Genomic DNA, 21,609 nt, shown 5'->3' on the forward strand with positions numbered 1-21,609 from the left:
TAGTGGGTGCAGGGTTTCCATTTTGTAAAAGAGAGTTTTGGACCTGGATCAATGGTGACGATGTGGCATAGCAAATTGAATGTACTTAATGTCGCCAAAGTGTACACTTCAAAATGGTTAAGACGGTAAGATTAATGTTATGCATACCTTCACAATAAAAGAAATTGGGGAAAATAGGAGTGATTTTCATTTTTCTTTAAATCTTCCCCTTACTTCTGAGAAAAGAAGTAAGATGTGGTTTACTGTCCCAGTTTTACAGGACAGGAATCTGTGGCTCAGATGTGACAAGGGGACAGACCTAGCAAGTGCCTCAGCACGTGGGTGCTCTAGTCCCTCATCTGACATGTTCTTCTCTCTACTCTGACTACTCTGGGAATCTCCTATCAGTGGAATCACATAGCAGTCATCTTTTCGTGACTTATTTATTTTACTTAACATGATGTTCTCAAGGTTCATCTTCAGGGAGATTCCCAAGCTTGCAGAAGGACAGGTCAAGCTAGGGCAAGAAGTTCTAAGGTTGCAATGTTGTCAGGGTGCATTTTTTTTTATTTTTTGGAGAGATTTTCACTGTAGGGCGTGTGCGCTCGCCAGACAGACAGAGACATAGAGACAGAAAGCGAGAAATCACCCCCCAGGGGGGATGGTCACGCCGCAATCCCTTCTCCTCCATTCTCCTCTCGGGATCTTGGGCACGCACGCACACGTGCCCGGCGTGAGTTTTAAGCCACCGGGTCCGGGACGTGAACCGCGGTCGACTACGTGGGAGTCCAGCGACATAGCCATTACGCTAACTGCTGGTTCCCTCAGGGTGCATTTTTGTTTATTGATTAAAGATGAAAAATAAGTAATTCCAATTGTTGGCTGAATTGTGTTCACCTAAACTGCTATGTTGAGCCCTGACCCAAAATGTCTCAGAAAGTGATTGCCTTTAAAGAGGTGATTAAGGCAAAATGAGGTTGTGTGGGTGAGATCCAATCCAGCATGACTAGAGTCCTCAAAAGAGGAGGAGACACGCATGGAGAGAAGGCACAGTGAGAAGTAGCTGTCGGCAAGTCAAGGAGAGAGGCCTCAGGAGAAACCAACCTTGCTGATACCTTGTTCTTGCACTTCCAGCCTCCTGGATAATAGATGGCTACTGCTGAAGCCACCCAGGCTGTGTTTTGTTGTTGTTGTTATGGCAGCCCTAGCTGACGAATACAGCCACCTCTGAGGAAATGGTCATGAAGCCTCAGACTTCTGGCAGCCCAGTCAAGTGTGCGAGTCCCTCCTATCTCCCCTCCTGCCTCCCCTCTTGCCTCCCCACCCCTATGCTGGTTGGAATCAGGACACTGCACTACTACAGAAGGCTTGAGCGAGTCTGCCCCAGGGAGTCGGGGGAATCAGTGATCTGAGGTCAACCTGGAAGAACAAAGGTGCCTCAGATAGGGCAGAGCTGCTAGTCCCCAGGTAACCCCCAGGGACATCATCAAAGAGGTCCATCCTCCTCTGGGAGAAACAGGTTTTATTTGAGAGGTTTCCCTCTGACTTCCAGGAGTGTGTGAACCAGGCAGAATTAAACCAGGTAGATGTACACCAGTGAGTGCTGGTGGCATGCCCAGGTGGACAGGAAGAAATTTGCACCCAGAGTAAAGCTTCTCAACATCCACCCCAGGGAGCGAGGGCAGGTGGCTGCGCATGGTCCACTCTGGTCTTGGTTCCCCCAGCTCTGGCACCAAAACCAGTATAAATTCTTGTTCTCAGAGTGTGTGTTTCCCGGTTCTACTGCAGAGAAAGAAACAGTATGATCTTTGTTTTGTTTTTAAGAGATTTTTTGCTATAGGGCACATGTGCTAGCCAGAAAGACAGAGAAAGACAGACAGAAAGCGAGAAATCACCTCCAGAGGAGATGGCCATGCCACATTCCCTTATCCATTCTCCTCTCAGGACCTTGGGCACACATGCACACACACCCAGTATGAGTTTCTGACTGCAGGCAGTTTTGAGAATCATGTAGAGCAGTAAGACCATGGGTTCTCCTCTCTTTCTCTCACGTGCATAAAGCAGAGACAAGTGGCAGGAAGCCTAACTTGGATTAGATGGAACATTACCTCTATCCCAGTTACTTTCTCCAGTTCTCTGAGGGCCATGTCTGTGTCGTGGACAAGGATGGTGACTATTCCCAAGTCACGGGCTGGCTTCAGATAAGCTCCGGTGTTATCTAAGTAAACAACCTAAACCCAAAACAGCACAGATACCACTGTCACATCAATTGAAGAAAAAGTCTTGCATGAGAGGGAGCACCAGAAAGAATCACATTAAACTGCAAACAGGGGGCTGGTAGGAAATCAACTGGATGCCAGTGGGGTGAGGCTGGGAGTAGGGGGACCCTACACTATTCAGAACTAATTTTACCTTATACCTTATCAGCGTTCCATACAATATTATTTATTTTCAACTAAAAATAAGCTCTATGAGGGGCAGGGAGGTGTGTCTACGTGTGCACTACTTCTGTTTGGTGCTGAGAACTGAACCTGAGAGTAGGCAATGGACGCTATTTTTAAAAAATAAGCAGCTGGATTTCAAAAAAAGAAAAAAAGAAAGAAAAAAATAGGCAAATGGCTTATTTTATGAGGAGGAGATTAAAAGTTCTTTTAGTCAAATGTAACCATTTGTTCTTCAATTTAAAAGCATTTAATTACACAAGCATACACATGAACACATTTAACAAATATGGCTCCACAGAAATCAAGTGTTTCAGCCCACATTGAAACTGTAACATGATGATGGGAGAGGGGAGGATATAAACTTGTCAGGATCACATTACGATTCTCCTGGGAAAATCAACACGTATGAATAAGACCAAGAAAAGGTCTGGAAAAGAACTGTAACGAGGGCAGATGACAAAACAAATTATGAAGCTACAAAAAGCAGGAGAGTTTTGTACCAGAAAAGAAATAGACAAACTTATGAAATAGAAGAATGTAGAAATACACCCAAATATGGTGGGGAGTCCTTCAAAAAGTTCATGGAAAATATGTATTACCACAAACTATTCATGAATTTCAAAATGTTTTAGCATTAAAATAAACTCACGCTTTAATTTCATTTCCCCACAAACTCCATGAAGTCCCCGAATTCAAATGAGAATTCACTTTCTAATGAAGGTATCATGTCTGACTGGTAAGGAAGATGATGTAATGCCATTGCTATGACTGGTTAATGGGGAAAAAATGGATTCTTATTGACTTCTTACTCTAAAATAACTTAGAACACATAGGGAGCAATGTTCACTCGTTGAAATATCCATTTTGTAAGACAAATGATAATGTGAATGAATGTATAAAAGAAAATGAGATTTAAAAAAAAGAAAGAAAAAGAAAATCTAAAAATAAATAAATAAATAAATAAATAAAGGGAAAAAAGACCCTACAAGTTATAGAAGAAAAGCATGGTGAATTTATTTCTCATCTTGGACAAGGGCAATCTAGAATTCTAAGCAGCTCATCCAACCCTAAAGCACAAATGTTCAAGCCTGGTATATTCCTGGGCATACTTCACTTGGGAGCACTGCTCTAAGGCTGGCTCCAGGTGCAAAGCCAGAAGGACAGAGCCGAGTCCCAGAGGAGAAAGGGATGGACCCTGGGATGGAGCATGGTGAAGATTCCCAAGGATGGGGTTCAGGGTTGGTTCCAAGAGCTTGGAGAGACGTGGGATAGAGTAAAGGGTGGGAAAGTGAGCGAAAGGAATTTAACCTTGGTCTGATCACCTTTTGAAGACTGGAGTATGGGAACACAATGAAAATCACTTTAGGAGAGTAAACTCTGGAGATAAAATGAAAACGGGTTTTGGGGCACATGGGTGCCCTATTAAGAAACTGGCAACTTGCAGCCCATCCTGGCTCATCCTTTGGTGGGGTGACCCTGACCAGCCTTGTGGCCTTGGGAAAATCTCCCAGGATCACCATTTCTTCATGGGTAAACTGATGCAGTAGGTCTGACACTTTTGATGATGTCTATTTTGATCAGAGTTCTATAAGACCCACAAAAAGGGGCCAGATGCTCACCTAGGGTAGAACTTTTGAGACCAAAGTATGGGTTAGGAAAGCACTGGCCTGAGAAAAGTTGATTATGAGCTCTCCTGCCAGTCCTCACCTACTCACGGCTCAGTTTTCCTTCAGTTGAATGTCTCTGGCTCATTCTTCTCCCCTGAAAGGATGCATCTACTTACCTCATTGGGGCTGGCCTTCAGGGTGTCCAACATGAACTTGTAGACCTGAGGCTCAGGCTTAGCCATTCCAATCTGACATGACTCTATCAGGAAGTCAAAGTGTGGTCTCAGCTCACACATCAGCTGGGCGAGGCTGCCCCTCTCAGCACTGTCATCCATCCAGTTGTTGGTGAGGATGCAGGTTGTAAATCCTGATGAGAAATCAACAGTGAATGGACAACTGCAGAACTGTGCCCTGAGATACTTGGTCCAAGCGGGGTTCTGCTAACTTAGATCAACCTCCTTATGCCCAGCTTTCATCTGACAAGTTGGAAAAAGTCCATCTCTATCCACAAGCATCTCTCAATAAGACATGAGAGAAGGCTGTGAGCAGTGAGAGCTTTCAGAAGTCCAAGTAGAGAGGGTCCAGCAGTTAGTGTAATGGCTATGTTGCTGGACTCCCATGTAGTCTATTGCGGTTCGCGGCCCAGACCCGGTGGCTTAAAACTCATGCTGGGCATGTGTGCGTGCATGCCCAAGATCCCGAGAGAATGGAGAAGGGATTGTGGCATGGCCATCCCCCCTGGGGGGTGATTTCTCGCTTTCTATCTCTCTGTCTCTCTCTGTCTGTCTGGTGAGCACACGCGCCCTATAGCAAAAACCTCTCCAAAAAAAAAAAAGAAAGAAATTTAAAAAAAAAAGAAGTCCAGGTAGAGAGAGACACAACAATCCCGTAATCCCTGCAACTGTAGAGCCGTGTGGTCACATTCATCAGCTCATTTGAGCCTCCCCATCTTTGGAGTAGGCAGGGCAGATCTCACTATCTTGTATTTTCAGACAAGCAAACTAAAACACACAAATTAATAACTGCCCAGAGCCACACCATGAAGATCCAATGTTCCTTCTATGTTACTGCAAACTCAGTTCAACTCTATTTCAAAACACCTGCTTTAGCTATCAGGGACTGTGCTTCCACTTCAGATTTAGAGTAATGTAAATAGAGATAGCATGGCTTTATCTTTCTAGCCAGGGAGGGTGAGAACCAAGGCAATGCTGGAAATGAGACATGAATGTCACTTCTAGACGTTTATCATGTAATAAGAGGCAAGAACTATGGACACTGGATGGCTTTCCCAGAATGGTGTAAGTGTACTGATGATGGCAGGATGGAATGGTTTCAAGTATGCCTAGAAAGAAAAGCCGGGCACTGAAAGGAAATAACTACCTATTGGACAAACATGATTTCATGTCTTGGACCATCTGACATAATCTAAGCCTGCATTGGCCAGCTCACAGCTCAGCCACTCTGATACTCAAAGGCAAAGAAAAATCATAGTTTTCTAAATGCCTTTTTTAGAAAAAGTATTTATTTTCTTTATAAGTATTATTTTTTACTTTGCTGTAGGGCACACACACTCAACAGAGAGAGAGAGAGAGAGAAAATGAGAAAGTAAGCTGCCAGGTTCGGGACTCAAACCATGATTCGTCATGAGGGAGTCCAGCACCTCAACCACCACACCACCTGCTGGTCCCCATAAAGGCCTTGCTTTTGAATCACTGTCTCAAGAAGTCACACCATTTGAGTCATCAAGAGAGAATTTTACTCCCAAAGCAGTCACTGGTATAAATCTCTTTATTATTGGGTTGTTGAAAAACTTACGACATATTTTTTTCTGTGTTTTTCTAAGCAAAAATGCATCATGACTTTTCCGACAACCCAACAGATAAATTTTGTCATTTTCCCAACTAATGCTAATAGCATTGTCTCTTGCCATTTGATAAAACTTACTTTAGGGCCTTATCTTAAAAAATAAACAAAACAAAACTTCTTTTCATGAGAGTGAGAGACAGAGAAAGACAGACGGAGAGAAAGACAAGCACTTTTAACAAGGTCTTATGTTGCGACGCCTCCCCTCCCCAAATCCCGAGCCCTCCCAGCCATCCAGCCTCATCATGAGCATATCTAGCATGTACACGTGGCTCAGGGAACCTCTGATCTTCCTTCTTCATCCAGCATCTCTCGGGCAGCAGCACACTACTTCTGCACCAGCCGGCCATGGGCCTATGTTTTAAGAATGGTTTTCCATCAAGGCCCAGAAGATCCGTGATCACAAAATGCACTTGAGGATTCTGGTATGGTCAACCAAAGAATGGCCAGTAGCTGGCCCTTACCCTTCTTTTTGAGAGTGAGAGCTGCCTGAAGCATGGGGTGGTTGATCTTTCTTGCTGCAACTGCCTTGGCAAAGATTTGATTTATAGAGAAATTCTCAGGAAGGCGTATTCCAGAGGCCTCGGAGGCTTTTCTGCAGTCTTCTTCCATGAGTGGTACCCACTGTGAAAGGCAAATGATGGGGGGCTGTCAACTGATACAGTCATTCCCCAAAGCTTTGACAATATTTATTAAACCTGAACACACATATCCCCTGTGACCTTGCCAAGTGTCCAGTCCTGGACATATGTCCACTGGACCTATCGGCATATGGCCTCTAAAAGACAGGGACAAAATGTGTTCCTAGCTGCACTGTCCATGAGTTCCAAACTAGAAAAACTACTCAAACACCCTCTAACGCAGCATGGACAGACTGGTCTATTTCAAACCATCACAGCAGTGCTATTCCTAAGAGCTCTGTTGGTCTGGGCTGCTACTACAAAATACCAAAGGTTGGGTAGTTCATAAAAACATTAAAAAGTAGAAGATTCATTTCTTATAGCTTTGGAGGCTGGGAAGCCCACGATCAAGGCACTAGTAGATGCAGAGTCTGGTGAGGGTTCATTTCCAGGTTCAGATGATGACTTCTCACTGTCCTCCTGCGGAGAAAGGGTGAGGAAGATCTCTGGGGTCTCTTTTATAAGGTCATCATGATAGTTCATTTTAGGCATCAGCCTGACTGAATTAGAGAATATCTGGAAAATTAATAAAGCGTTACTTCTGAATGTCTCTGTGAGATTTCCAGACTGGTGTGTGAGCTAGTGAACTGAGTAGAAAAGGTTCATCCTCAATCAACTGGAGGCATCGGCAGAGAGAAAAAAGAGAGAAAGTGATTTTCTCCTTCTCTTTCCTGAGGCTGGAGCCCACTCCCCCTTGTGCCCTGGAACACCTGAACTCCAGGTTCCCTAAAACTTTCCAGCTTCTAGAATGGTGAGAAATAAATGTCCGTTGTTTATGTCACCTGGTCTGTGGTATCTTTGTATAACAGCTAGAGGTGACTAAGACATAGCCCTAGCAAACAAACTCACTAATAGAACAGATTATGGTATGTGGTGTGTGTATGAGTGTGTATGTGTGTGTGTGTGTATATATAAAACCACAGAAGCACTGTTTGTACTCTTCAGTCCCAAACTGAAAAGTACCCAAACACTCATCAATAGCAGAATGGATAAACAGATGGGAGTATAGTCTCGCAGTGGAGTACCATGCAGCAATGACGATGAACTCATGTACAGCTGCATCCAATAACATTTATGAATCTTATACGTACAATGTTGAACTAAAGATGTTAGACATTAAATTCATCTGCACAATCCCATTTACAGAAAGTACAAAACAGGCAGAAGTGATGTCGTAGGTAGAGGTCAGGATGGTAGTTAATCTTTGAGAAGTGTCCAGAGAGGGCATACGTAGGATACATGTGGTGTTGGCAATATTTATTTCGAGGAGAAGTGTCCAGAGAGGGCATACATAGGATACATGTGGTGTTGGCAATATTTATTTTTTTGATCTAGGTGCTGGTGACAGGAATACATTCAGTTTGTAAGAATTCATCAAGCGGGGGCCAGCAAGTGGCATGGTGATTAAGGCACTGGAGTCCCACACAGTCAACCACAGTTCGAGTCCTGGACCTGGAGTCTTGCTTTCTCACTTTCTCCCTCTCTCTCTCTCTCTTTCTCTCTCTGATGTGTGTATGTGCCCTATAGAGAATTTAAATAATAATAATAAATAAAATTAATAAATAATTTTTTAAAAAAATTCATCAAGCTTTCCACTATATGTATGTTTCTGTCTATATGTCTATATTGCATACATAATGAAAAATTGACATGCATTCCTAAGATACGATTTTTTAAAAGACAAACCAAACCTAACTAGCCTTTATCCTGGAATTATTTGGTTTTTAAGACTTCTTCCTTTAGCCATGCAGGTTTCTTGGGAGCTACACACAGACTATCAGAAACTAAAGGAATCTGAATGGGATGCAAAGTTTTATAGCAATAACTAGAAATTCACTCGATAGTTCCCATGTTCACTGAAAATAATATAGCACTTCTCTCTTTCCTTATGTTCTAACAATATTACTTCAGCTTTTTTTATTGATTGATGTTTCTTCGTTTCTTCCCAACGGTATCTTCACAGTCTTCACCCAACAGCTACCATGGTGTGTGTGTGTGTGTGTGTGTGTGTGTGTGTGTGTGTGTATGTGGATTTGTGTGAGTTTTTAAGTGACTGCAACACTCCCCACACTAATACCACACTTGCCTTTACAGAAAAGGTAGAGTTTTGCTTTCTATCATGCTAGACCTCACGTTCTCTGACAGAGTGATGCGTCACTGTAATTCACAAAAAATGTTTAAATATAGAATGTCTTATCTATATGCTTATAAAATAGATCCTCAATAGTTTTTCTCCTTAGGAGAGACACTAGTTAAAAATTCAATTAATTTTAGATTCTGATTAAAAAGTATTTGAGGGGCCAGTAGATGGCATAGTGGTCACGTCACTGGACTCCCGTTTAGATTCTGATTAAAAAGCCATTGAGGGGGCCAGTAGATGGCATAGTGGTCACATCACTGGACTCCCACATGGCCGAACATGATTTAAGTCCCTGACCCGGTGCCTTGAAAATCATGCCAGGCATATATGCGTGCGTGCTCATGATCCCAGGAGGAGAAGGGATTGTACCCCCAGTTGGGGGGGACAGTGATTTCTTACTTTCTCACTGTCTCTGTCTCTCCCTAGGCAATAACCTCAAAAAAAATTGAAGTTATGGTGATTAACAATAACTACTTTTTTTTTGTTCTAATTTGCTACAGGACACGTGTGCTCGCAGCAGAGATAAAGAGATACAGAGAGAGAGAGAGAGAAAGTGAGAAAGCATTCCCCAGGGGAAATGGCCACACCACAATCCCTTCTCCTCCATTTTCTCTCAGGATTTTTGGGCATACATGCAAACAGGTCCAGTGTGTTTTTCAAGCTGCTGATTCCAGGACTCAAACCACAAAGCTGGCCATGTATGACCCAGTGCCTTAAACTCCACACCACCTGCTGGGTCTCCTACTTAATATTTTAACAATAACAGTCAATATAATCATGTCCCACACATGAATGTCTAGGGGGCATACTCAAACCATTGCAGTCTTCAAGGCCTTCCAGGTCAGTCTCATGCCCCAAGTGCTATAAGGGGTAAGTGGGTGAAGAAGATATGACCTTGCCCTTTGGGGGTTTACAATGTCAGGCATAGGGGTGCCTACCCCAGGGGGTCTGTGTGTTATCTGCTTACCTGGGAAAATGTGATCTGTCCCCTCATGAGGCGGCCACTGGATCCATCTGGGCCTCCTTTCCAGAAAGCTTCACTCAGAAAGTCTCTGGAAGACACAAAGAAACAAGAACATCATAAACACGACAACTTCATGGTGGCAGCATTATGAGACAGATGCTATTTACACTGACTGACAAACTTCTATTAGAAAGGCATTCTGCAGGATCAGCAGGTGGCGTGGTGGTAAGGGGCACTGGATTCCCACATGATTGATTATGGTTCAAGTCCGGGACCTGGCAGCTTGCTTTCTCACTTTCTCTCTCTTTCTGTCCCTCTCTGGTCAAATTAAAATAAATAAAGATATATAAAAAATTCTTAAAAAAAAAAAAAAAAAAGAAAAGAAGGTCATTCTGCTGTGGGGCTGGCTGGATTTTACATGGACAACCAGGGTTTGAGTTCTGGCCCTTACAGCTAGAAACACAAGGGCCCAGGGATCAGATGGGATGGAGAACTGGAGGAAAAAGGACTGCAGCATGACTAGGCCCGTTTGGTAGGGTTCTCTCTCTCTTTCTCATGCACGCATACATACCTCTGGCATTTAAAAGAAAGAAAGACATGCTGCCAAGGACTGGAAAATCCAAAGTTCAAGTTGGGATCTTTGCCCACAAGGAGCCTCAGGGGAGGACCTGAGACCATAAACTAAATGATAAATGTGTCTGTAGGAGAAGTGGCTCACAAAACCACCTAGTGGACACTCTTCAGCCAGAAGTGCTTCCCTCTCTCTCAACAACGGGATGGAATAAAGACTACATATGTGGTCATTGCTGTCTTCAGCTCATTTGCACAAGGCATCAGCCCAAAGAAGTCTTCTATCAGTTCACAGTCTTCAAAAAAATTTTTTTTCTGGTTTTGATTCTGCACATATAGTTTCTACTTTATCTTAATCTCATCTTTTATTATCTTTTAAACTTTTCTATGTTAAGAGTTAAACTGCCCCCTGCCCCACCCCTGTTGCAATCCCTACCTCTAACCCCAGAATGGGACTGTACTTGGAAATACAATCTTTATTATGTTGCTTATGTTAACTGAGGTCATTAGGGTAATCCCTAATGCAGTGTCCTTTTAAGAGGAAATCTGGACAGACACATAGAGAAGGAAGACCACGTGAAGATATAGAGAGAAGACATCTGTCTTTCTGAAAGCCAAGGACAGGTCTCAGAAGGCGCCAACCCTGTTGATACCTAATATTAGATTCGCAGCCTCTAAAACGGTGAAATAGATTTCTCTTGTTTAAGCCATCCAGTTTCTGTTATTTATTACAGCAGTTCTAATAAATGTACCTTGGCTCCTATTGACTGGAATTGGCAAGCCAGTTGAAATGATTTACCATTCCTGACTAAGAGAACAAATACCTTCAACCTGGGATTTTCATTTCTTTTAACAGTCAAATACCTTCCATTACATGAACCCTGAGCAAAATACAAAAGACCTATCTAATATTTGTGTCCTTGCTCAACTTTCTGGTATCAGAAACAGCTGTGTCACAGCCTTGCCATCATTTGCCTTTAATGGCTTTATCAAAGTGTAATTACATGTCATCCAAGTCACATGTTTTAAGGGTATGAGTCAGTGATTTGTAGGAAGTTTAGAGTTGAGCAAATATCTCCACATTCCAGTTTTAGAACATTTTCATCCCTTCGAAAAGACCAGTTTGAAGAAGCAATATACAATTTAACTTGGCAAGCTTTTACTGGGCCCCTAAGGCGTGCAAGACATTGTGCTATAAACTATGATATAAAAATGGAAAAAAAATATTATTGTATTCTTAGGGAGCTCACAGAAGAACAAAGGAGGTGATGTACAAATGAACAATTGGGCCAAGCATGGTGGTGTGAAGGGAATACAACACTGTGCAATGCTGAGGCCACATGGGAAGGTTCCAGGTTCATGCCCTAGGTCTTTCTGTACACATTGGACATCTCCATATGTGCCTATGATCCTGGATGACTAAGGCTAGGGGTGCACTCTAACATGAAGACCCTGTTGGATGTGCCACTTTCTCTCTCTGTCTTGGAAGAAATGAATGAATCAACAGACAAATAAAAACCCAAAACAAATAATTCTAACACTTCAGATGAGTAACAAACAAAAACAAAGGAAAAAATTATTTTTCCTGCCTGGAAAATGGGAGCTGAAAAAAGAAGAGGAACTGGAAGAAGAATATAACTATAGAGGAGGGAGGCATTGGTGAGTCTATAAAACAGAGTGTGTAAAAAAAAAAAAAGCAATTTGAGATAAAAAGAACATTCTTGGCACTGGCAAACATAAATTCCAAATTTTAATGTGCTTAATGAAGGATATATGGGTTGATCTCATGACCTGACAGTTAGGGGAGCTGGATCCCACATAGCTAACCATGCAGTTAGAATCCCAGCCTTGGCAGCTTAAAAAAACAAACTGGGTGCATGTACACCCATGCCCACAACCCTGAGAGGATAGGCAAATGGAGGAGAAGAGATTGTGGTTTGATCATACACCATTGGAGCATGCTTTCTTATTCTCTCTCTGTCTCTCTCTGGTGAATGCATGTGCCCTCTGGCAAAATTTTTAAAAATAAAATAAAGAAAGTGAACAGTAGAATGGTTATTACAGAAATTGAAAACTAGCTGATCAAAAGACACAAGAAAATTGCCAAAAACAAAAACCAAAATGGTAAAGCAATTAAAATTATGAGCAAAAAGATAAGATCTATGGAAGGCAAATTCCTTTAATAAACAAACTAAAAGGACTCCAAGACCTATCAGAAAAAGAGCCATCACAGGACTAATGAAAAAAATTTCTCTGGATTGAAAAAAGATTTGAGTACTTGGACCAAAAACACTCACTATGTGCCAGACAAAATTAAAGGAAAAAAAAAAAAAAAGCGTCAAGCATATGTTGGATAGATGTTTGAATTCTGAAGATTAAAAAAAAAAAAAAAAGTAACAAACAACCTAGTAAAAAAAAAACAAAAAACAAATTATACAGGAAAGAAAAACTATTCAGCCTCAAATTAGCCTTCCCTTCTGCAGCTTTAAATGTCAGAGACTGGGAAGCAATACTTGCCAGAAATCGAGATAAAAAGGTAGAAAGGCCAAACATTTTATCTTCAAAAACTTATTTTACATATATGAAGGCAGCAAAAAGATTCTCAGACACATAAAACAAGTAGTTTATCACCACATACCTTTCTTGGGGGAAAAAAGAAAGAAAGAAACTCAAGATTTCCAGTCAACTTAAAGATAGATGACAATAAAAAACTTGAGATCAGGAAAAAGATGATTTAAAAGAAAGGACAGTGGGAGCCAAACTGATGCAGTGGTAAAATGTAACACTCTGTGAGGCAGACCCGCATGAGAAGGTTCTGAGTTCACGTCCGAAAACCTCTCGGAGTATGCCAGGCGTGCACGTGCCCATGATTCATGGCTGGCTAGGGATAGGGTAGATAGTGGCATAGGGATCTTGTTGGGGGGAGTTGTCTCTTTTTCTCTGTCTCTCTCTTTCATGGACTAAATGAACACTTAAAATGAAACTATTAAAAAGAGAAACAACCTGCATCTTTTTCTTTTTTCTTTGGAAAAAAAAAATCAGTATTAACATGTTAATTCATCCCAATATCATCAATAGATTCATTGCAATCCAATAAAAATCTCAGCAAGCAATTCTGTAGAAAAAAAAAAAAAACATTGTTTTTCAATGGTATACTATACTAGAAAAGCAGGAACTTGAATTTACATCTCCTAGTTTCTTTTTTTTTTTAATTTCATAATAAACATGTTCCATTTTTTCTTTTTACATTTTTCCATCTGTTAAATGTTTCCTTTCCTTGTACCTCACACCCACTCTCTACCAGCCACTTTCCCCTCTTACAGCATCTAGCATTTACACCATCCTCTGCACCATCACATCTTCAAGTCTCTCAGCCTCCGCCATAGTTCTCAATACAAACTAAATGGGGACATACAATGTGTATCTTTCAAAGTCTGGCTCACTTCCCTAAACATTAAGCCTTTTATAGTCACCCATTTTGAGTCAAACCATAGGATCTGATTATTTCTAATAGCTGTGTAAAATTCCATAGTATATATGTTCCACAGTTTTTCAACCAGTCATTTAGACATTTTAGACATTTAGTTTTTAGACATTTAGACTGGTTCCATGTTTTAGCAATTGTAAATAGCACTTCAATAAAAACATGGATCTGCAGATGTCTTTCCAATTGTTTTCCTTTTCTTTGGTTACATACCAAGAAGTGGGATTACTGGGTCATATGGAAGCTCTATTTGTAGGTTTATGGGAAACCTCCATATTGTTTTCCACAAAGGTTGTACTAATTTACATTTCCACCAAAAGCATAAGAGTTCCCTTTTCACCACAGCCTTGCCAGCACATGTCATTGTTTTTGATCCTAGCTATTCTAATAGGAGGTAAATGGTATCTCAGTTTGGTTTAAATTTGCATTTTTGTCATGACAAGAGACTTTGAACATTTTTTCATATGCCTCTAGGTCATTCATAAATTTTCCTTGGAGAGCTATCTATTCAATTCACTTGCCTATTTTATAATTGGAGTATCCACTTCTTTATGGGTGAGCTGGTTCAGTTCCCTATATATTCTGGCTATCAATTACTTGTCTGAGGAATAATTTGCAAATATTTTATCCCATTCTGAGGGTTGTCTTTTCATTATATTTATTGTTTCCCTCATTGTGAGAAAGCTTTTTAGCTTGTTGTAATTCCATTTATCTATTTTAGGGACTACTGTCCATGCTTTATGGATCTTATTTAAGAAATTTTGCCTATTCAATGTCTTCGAAAGTTTCTCCAACTTTTTTATCCTAGTAGTTTTGCAGTTAGAGACTTTATTTTTAAATCTTTGATTCATGTTGAGTTAATTCTAGTTAATGACAAGAGATGAAGTCCAGCTCCATTTTTCTGCAGATGGATATCTAGTTCTTCCAATACCATTTGCTAAAAAGACTTTATTTTCTCCAATGCGTTGTCTTGTACCCTTTATTAAGGATCAGTTGGCTATATGATTTGTGGTTTATTTTTTGATTCTCTTCTCTGTTCCATTGGTCTATGTATCTATTTTTGTGCCAGTGTCATGCTGTTTTGATTATTCTTGCTTTGTAATATAAAGTTCGGTAGTGAGATGCCTCCTATTTTATTCTATTATGATTTTTTGGTATAGTATTGTCTTGGCAATATTAGGTCTTTTTTGATTCCAGACAAATTTTGTAATTTTTTTTCTATTTCTGTGAAGAATGTCTCAGGTAATTGGATTGGAATCACATTGAATATATAAATTAATTTGGGTAGGACCAACACTTTGATTCTGCACCTCTTTTTCTCCAATAATTGGGGGAAGAAAAGAAAAGCTCAAGAGCCCTGCTAGACTGGGGAAATGTCACAGCGAGGATAGACCCTAGTGAGGATATCTGCCTCTCATGAAAGAAAAAAATAAAACTGTGTGTATGTGTGTGTAAAATCAGACTAAAAAGTCTCAGAAAATCTTGGAGATATAAGGTAGGTGGGAATATACTGATTTTTTTTTTAAAAGGGAAGAAAACAAGAGCTCAAAAATGCAAAAAGAAGCCACTGTTGTTCTTCTCCCCTCTAGACCCCAGAGAAAGTTCAAATTCACCAAAGGTAGAAAGTAAACAAATAATGACTGTGTTTGCAAAGGCTGAGCCAGTCTCTCCTTTCCCTCTACCACTTCATTAACTCATTCAACAAATATTTATTGAGCAATGTGGCAACTGTTATTGACAATGTGAGAAAAGGAGCAAACCAAAACACGCAAAAAGCTCACTTCTAGAGATGAAAGATAAGAAACTGATTAATTATATATATAACAGTGTGTTAGATGGTGATACAGAGAAAAATAAACTTTTATGGGGTCAGGAAGCATTCCAGTTTTTATTGCAGCAGAAAACATTTTCCACAAATCAAGCAGCTTAACACAGCCACAGTCAACTCATTATCTCTCAAAGTTCTATAGATTAGAAATTAGGGAAGAGCTCAGCTGGGCGGTTCTAGCTTAAGATCTCTCATGGGTCTGCAAACAGTTGGTGGCCAGAGGTGGAACAGAGGAAGGGGAAAGCTGAAGCTGCTTGGAGCTGACAGAGCCTCTCTCTGCATGTTGTCACAGGGGCTCCAAGTGGTCTCTCTGGGTAGGCTAGTTTGGGATCCCTCCCAGCAGCAAAACTGCTCACCCAATGGCTGACGGCTTCAAGAATGACCATTCATTCCAGTGAACAAAGAGAGGGATGAAACTCCTTTATGACCTAACATCAAAAGTCACATGTGTCCCTTCTACCATATTCTATTGGTCAAGAAGAGGGGACACAGAGCCCACCTCTTGAAGGGAGAATTGTCAGTCATTGGAAGCAGTGCATATGGAATGGGAGATGTTGCTGTGGCCCTGTTTGAAAAATACACTGTCATGGGAAGAAAGGCATCTACTCTAATGAACAACTGTCAATAAAACACATTTACTCTAACTCCTTTATTTTTATAGATAGGCCCAAGAAGGTTAACTAGCATGCATCCTTATGAAAATGGCACTTAAATTTCATTGCATGGATGTTTCACCAGGTGACCTTATCAGTATACTTATATACAATTTAAATGTAAAATACTGACTTCTTATTTTTTAAAGAATTATTAATTTTATGTATCATTATTATCATTTTTTACACTTGCTGCAGGGCACACATGCTTACGAGAGAGAGAGAGAGAGAGGCAGAGACAGAGAGAGAGAAAGTGAGGCAGCAAGCTACCAGATCCAAGACTCAAATCCCAGTTGACCATGTGGGAATCCAGTACCTTAACCGCCAAGCCACTTACTGGGCCCCTGACTTAGTTTATAATAATATTGAAAATTTAGCAATCACTTTTTTATTGTGGTAAAATATATATATAATTTACCATTACAATCATTTTGAGGTGTGCACCTCAGTGACATTTAGTGCATTCACACCTGTATAACCATCATTAGCATCTATTTGCAGAATGTTTTCTTCTGTTTTCCAAATTAAAACTCTGTACCCCCTATAGAAGAACTCCCACTCACTCTGCTAGTAATCATTTTAAAGAAAACTTTATTTTACTCTGTTAACTACTATCATCTTTGTTAGTGATTTTTACACAACTGAACCCTTGAAGCTTATAGAATTATAACTAGAATTCATTAATTGTCCTCCAAAGGAAAGGTGAAGTACATTTCTTACACTCTCTTCTTCTGTGTCCTCTGAATATTTTTTCTAATAAGAATTTATGTATTAGTTATGTAATTAAAACCCATTTTTAAAAGAAAAAAAGAAGAATGTTTCAGGGAACACATTAAAAGCTGAGGGATAAAAAGCAACCCAAGTCTGGGAACTACCCAGGAGTGCCTAGAAGCAGTTAATAAACATTTACGGTGAGACACTCTGCTTATTAAATGTGGGGTTTTTTGGTTTTGTTTTGGCCATAGGGCATGTGCACTCATCAGAGAGAGACAGAGGGAAAGTGAGAAATCACCACCACCCCCTATCCCCAGGGAGGAAGGCCACATCACAATCCTTTCTCCTCTATTCTCCTTCTTGGATTTTAGACATGCATACATATGCATTTGGCCTGATTTTCTTTCCTTTTTTTTTTTCCTTTTAAGAGAGATTATAAGGCGTGTGTGCTCACTGGAAAGACAGAGACAGAATGCAAGAAATCACCCCCTGGGGAGGGGAGGGCCACACCACAATCCTTTCTCCTCCATTTTACTCTCAGGACTTTGGCCATGCATGCACATGTACCTGGCATGAATTTCAAGCCACCAGGCCTAAACCCGCGGTCATGTTGGGGGGAGTCTAGAATTTTAGCCATAACACCATTTTTTGGTCCCTCTGGTGTGATTTTCAAGCCACCAGGTCCAGGACTCAAACCGCGGTCAACTATGTGGGAGTCTAGCAATGTAGCCATAACACCATTTGTTGGTCCCTCTGGTGTGATTTTCAAGATGTCAGGTTCAGGACTCAAACCACGGTCAGCCAATGCGGGAGTCCAGTGCCTTAACCACCACACTACCTGCTGGCCTCAATACGGAATCCATTTTTAAAAGAAATATGACACTGTAACCATCCCAAGTAAGTTTTGTGGTGCCTCCTAGACCCTCTACAGTGAGGAAGTATTAAATTAAACTCTTTTAAACAGCCCACATTTCTGTGCATGTGACTTGTATACCCACAAGTCATGTTCATCTCCACATCGAGGTGAACAAGATGGAGTAACTCAAATACACCTCAAAGCTATTTTTGTGTGTCTTTTTTAAGAAATCAAATTTATAAGTCAAAACAAGTGAAATTAATACTACGATTAAAAAGGATTTTTTGGAAGCAAGCTCATTATTCCTTCCTCAGCATCTCCTTACTTGAATTGAGCAAGTATGAATCACAAATCAGCTTTCCATTTTCACGTACACTTCTCTGTCAAATCCTAATCACCTAGAATGTGACTATTTTGACTGTGGGCTCCGTAGCCAGTTGAATTTTGCTCCTCAGGTACTGACATATCCACTAGCCCTGGAAAGATTAACATCTTTCCCAGAACAACAACCAACAGAGATGGAAAGTCAAAATTAACCAGAGAGGAAAGAATCCTAAACTGGGATGGGACCAGCAGATGGTATAATGGTTACGTTACACCCACAGAGTCAACTGAGATTCAAGTCCCAGATTCAGCAGTGTGAAACTCATGCCAGTGCACGTGCGTGTGAGTCCAAATTCCTGAGAAAAGATGGAAGAGAAGGGATTGCGGTGTGGACATCTCCCCTGGGGGATGATTTCTCGCTTTCTGTGTCTCTGTCTCTTTCTGTCTCTTCAGCAAGCACACACACTCCATAGCAAAAATCTCTTTAAAAAAAAAAAAATGAATCCTAGACTAGAAAGCAGATAAACTGGCTCTTGAACCTCCTATGACTACCTATTCTGCAATCTGGAGCAAGTTAATCCCCTTGCTTAACTTCATTTTTCACCTTTGTAAAAGTGAGGGTGGCTCTAGATCTAGATTTTGAAGTTCCTTTTGGACGGCACGCTGGTAGATACTGGCCTTTTATAATTTACACAGTATAAAGGTTAAAAAGTCCTGCTAGCCTTTGGTATCATAAGAATTCTAGAATGCCTTATATGGGACAGAACTCTCAGAATGCAAAGCTTCCACTGTATTCTTTATTCCTGCCACTAGTTTAGAATCTACTCTTCTTCTTCACCGGATATCACCAAGATGACCTATCTCTTTGTTCTTGAATTATCTTTTTTTTTTTTTTTACTTTTTCATTTTTTACTTATTTTTTAATTCACTTTTTTTTTTTTTTCTACGAGCAAGAGAGAGAGAGTGAGAAAGAACCCCACCAGAGTGTCAGTCAGTCAACCCCGGCTCACGGGCAAGCACATGCCCACCATACTCAGGAAGTTCTCTGGACTTCCCCTGTGAGACTGCCTTGAAGACTGCCATGGTTTACCATTATACTACTTGGCCCCATATCTTTTTTAACTTATAAATAAAGATGTTTCCATCCCTTCTGATTAGAGGAGTAACACATGATTATAGATACAAAGTGGGAAAAAATGGCTGTTCTGCCTCTCGCCCATCTAGGAGCAACAGGGAAGCAGCCTTAGCTTCCTATAGATTCCTATCCACCCTGCAGTGGAGGAGGAGGGGCTGCTATAGCCTTCAAGGACCAACACCCAGTCCCTGCCATCCCAGAAGCAGAAGGTAGGAGCTGCTGCCCAATGTGTGCTGATGCCATTCTGCCCCCTCATCCATCCAAGAGCAAGGAAGAAGAGGTCTCCTAGCCTTAGCTCCTCAGGGAATCCTGCCGAGTCTGCAGTACGGGAGGAGGGGCTGCTGTGGCCTTCAGTCTTCACTTCAGGACAGTGAGGTTTTGGAGCAATTCCCTCCCCACAACTGCCTCCCTCCCCCAGCAATAAAAGGAAAGAAATTCCTCTGAAAACGTAAACCTCAAATTCCCACTGTGGATTCCACATTCCCACCCACAGTAAAGGAGGGAAACTGGCACTGGACTAATTCACATCATAGGGAAGCACATGAGTACGCAGCTACAGAAACACACTCCAAAGAAGTAGGAAGACATTACCACCAGATAACTAGAAAGTCAAAGCAGAGTCCCAAGAAACAGGAGAAAACTAGGAAATACCTCTCCTCTCAAGGAACATAACTCTTTACCAACAATGGATAAAACACAAGAAATCACAGAAATGTCGGAAAAAGAATCCAGAATTTTCATTGTAATAAAACTCAATGAAATGCAAAGAAAACACACAACCAATTCCAGGAGATGAGCAAATCCTTCCATGACTTGAAGGAGGAATTCCACAAAGATAGACACCCTGAAAAAGAACCAGACAGAAACCCTGGAGATGAAGAAAATGATGCAGGAAGTCAAAACCTCCCTCAAAAGTAGGAACAACAGATTAGACCACGAATCTCTGACCTTGAAGACAAAACCTGTGATTTAGTCCAAGCCACTGGAAAGAACAGAAGAAAAACATTAAAAAGGAAAACAACGTCAGCAGGTGAGATTGTGGTTAAGGCACTGGACCCGACATGGCCAACCACTGTGAGTCTTGGACCTGACAGCATGAAAATCATGCTGGGCGCATGTGCATGCATGCTCAAAATCCCAAGAGGAGACTGGAGAAGCAACTGCACCATAGCCATCCCCCTGGGGAAGAGGGTGGTTCCTCACTTTCCTCTCTGTCTTTCACTGTCTCTCTTTAGCAAGCACATGTGCCGTATGACAAAAACCTACTAAATAAATAAATAAATACATTTTAAAAAAGAGAGAGCAAGAGAAGAGAAGTCAGGAAAACATACAGGAAATCCTAGACATCATTAAACAGCCAAATAGCTGCATTATAAGTATTCTAGAAGGTGAAGAGGCAGGTCAAAGCATAGAAAATCTCTTTCATGATATATTAACTGAAAACATTCCTAATTTAGAGAGGCATATAGACATTCAAATCCAGAAAATACAAAGGACACCAAATAGTTACAACCTAAGAAGATCCTCTCCAAGGCATATCATAGCCAACTTGGTAAAAATCAAACACAAAGATGATATTCTAAAAATGACAAGAGAGAAATGCCAAGTTACATACAAAGGCTATCCCGTTGTAGACAAACACTGGACTTCTCACCTGAAACAATGCAGGCAAGTAAAGAATGGGAAGGTATATTTAAAACTCTGAAAAGAAAAACAATCTCACCCAACAGAGAGTACTGTACTGGCAAGCAGGAAGGAGAAATAAAAATCATTCCCAGATAAATAAATGCTGGAAGAATTCGCCAAAACTAAATTAGCTCTTCAGGAATCACTTAAGCAGGAAAACTAAAGGGAGATAAATAGAAGCAAGAGAACATTAAACAATTAGGAAAAAAAGAGTAGAAAAAGGACAGGGATAAATCCACACGTATTGATAATAACATTGAAAATCAGGACTAAATTTCCAACTAAACAGCTAAAAATTCAGATTCAACTATTAATTCTACTATTAATATTTTACAAACAAGCAGGTTTAAGTATAAATTCACCAATTATTTGATAGACATCTGTTTCTAGACCATCTGCTTTTCAGGGCCAGACCTGTATGAAAACTCCACGTGTTGATCGATAGTTTTGCTTGTATCCACAGGTTTCATATTGTATTTTTATATTATTGTAACCACTGCTCTTTGTATAAAACTAGAGAACAGAGGCCAAGTCCAAAATGTTACAAGTAGCTGAGTCTTTCTTTGCAATGAATTTAAAGTAGGCTAAAATCAAGAACTTTAAAGTCTATAAATCACCAAAATACTGATTTTCCTAACCTTTTAAACATCTCTTTCCAATTTCGTTTTGTGTTTGCTTTGTT

At 40.7% G+C, this 21,609-nt stretch overlaps 1 protein-coding gene across 1 annotated transcript in view; it reads right to left on the reverse strand.

The window, feature by feature from the left end:
- Positions 1-21,609, reverse strand: part of EPHX2 (epoxide hydrolase 2) — a 62,320-nt gene that overhangs the window by 38,011 nt on the left and 2,700 nt on the right. Inside the window, exons 2-5 of the mRNA XM_006153225.3 lie at positions 9,681-9,765; positions 6,358-6,517; positions 4,207-4,397; positions 2,088-2,210 (exon numbers count right to left, since the gene is read on the reverse strand). Coding sequence (XP_006153287.1) covers positions 2,088-2,210; positions 4,207-4,397; positions 6,358-6,517; positions 9,681-9,765 — 559 coding nt within the window. The remainder of the gene's footprint in view (positions 1-2,087; positions 2,211-4,206; positions 4,398-6,357; positions 6,518-9,680; positions 9,766-21,609) is intronic.

This window comes from Tupaia chinensis, unplaced genomic scaffold (genome assembly GCF_000334495.1).
Source record: "Tupaia chinensis unplaced genomic scaffold, TupChi_1.0 Scaffold000366_1, whole genome shotgun sequence".
NCBI classification, from domain to species: domain Eukaryota; kingdom Metazoa; phylum Chordata; class Mammalia; order Scandentia; family Tupaiidae; genus Tupaia; species Tupaia belangeri.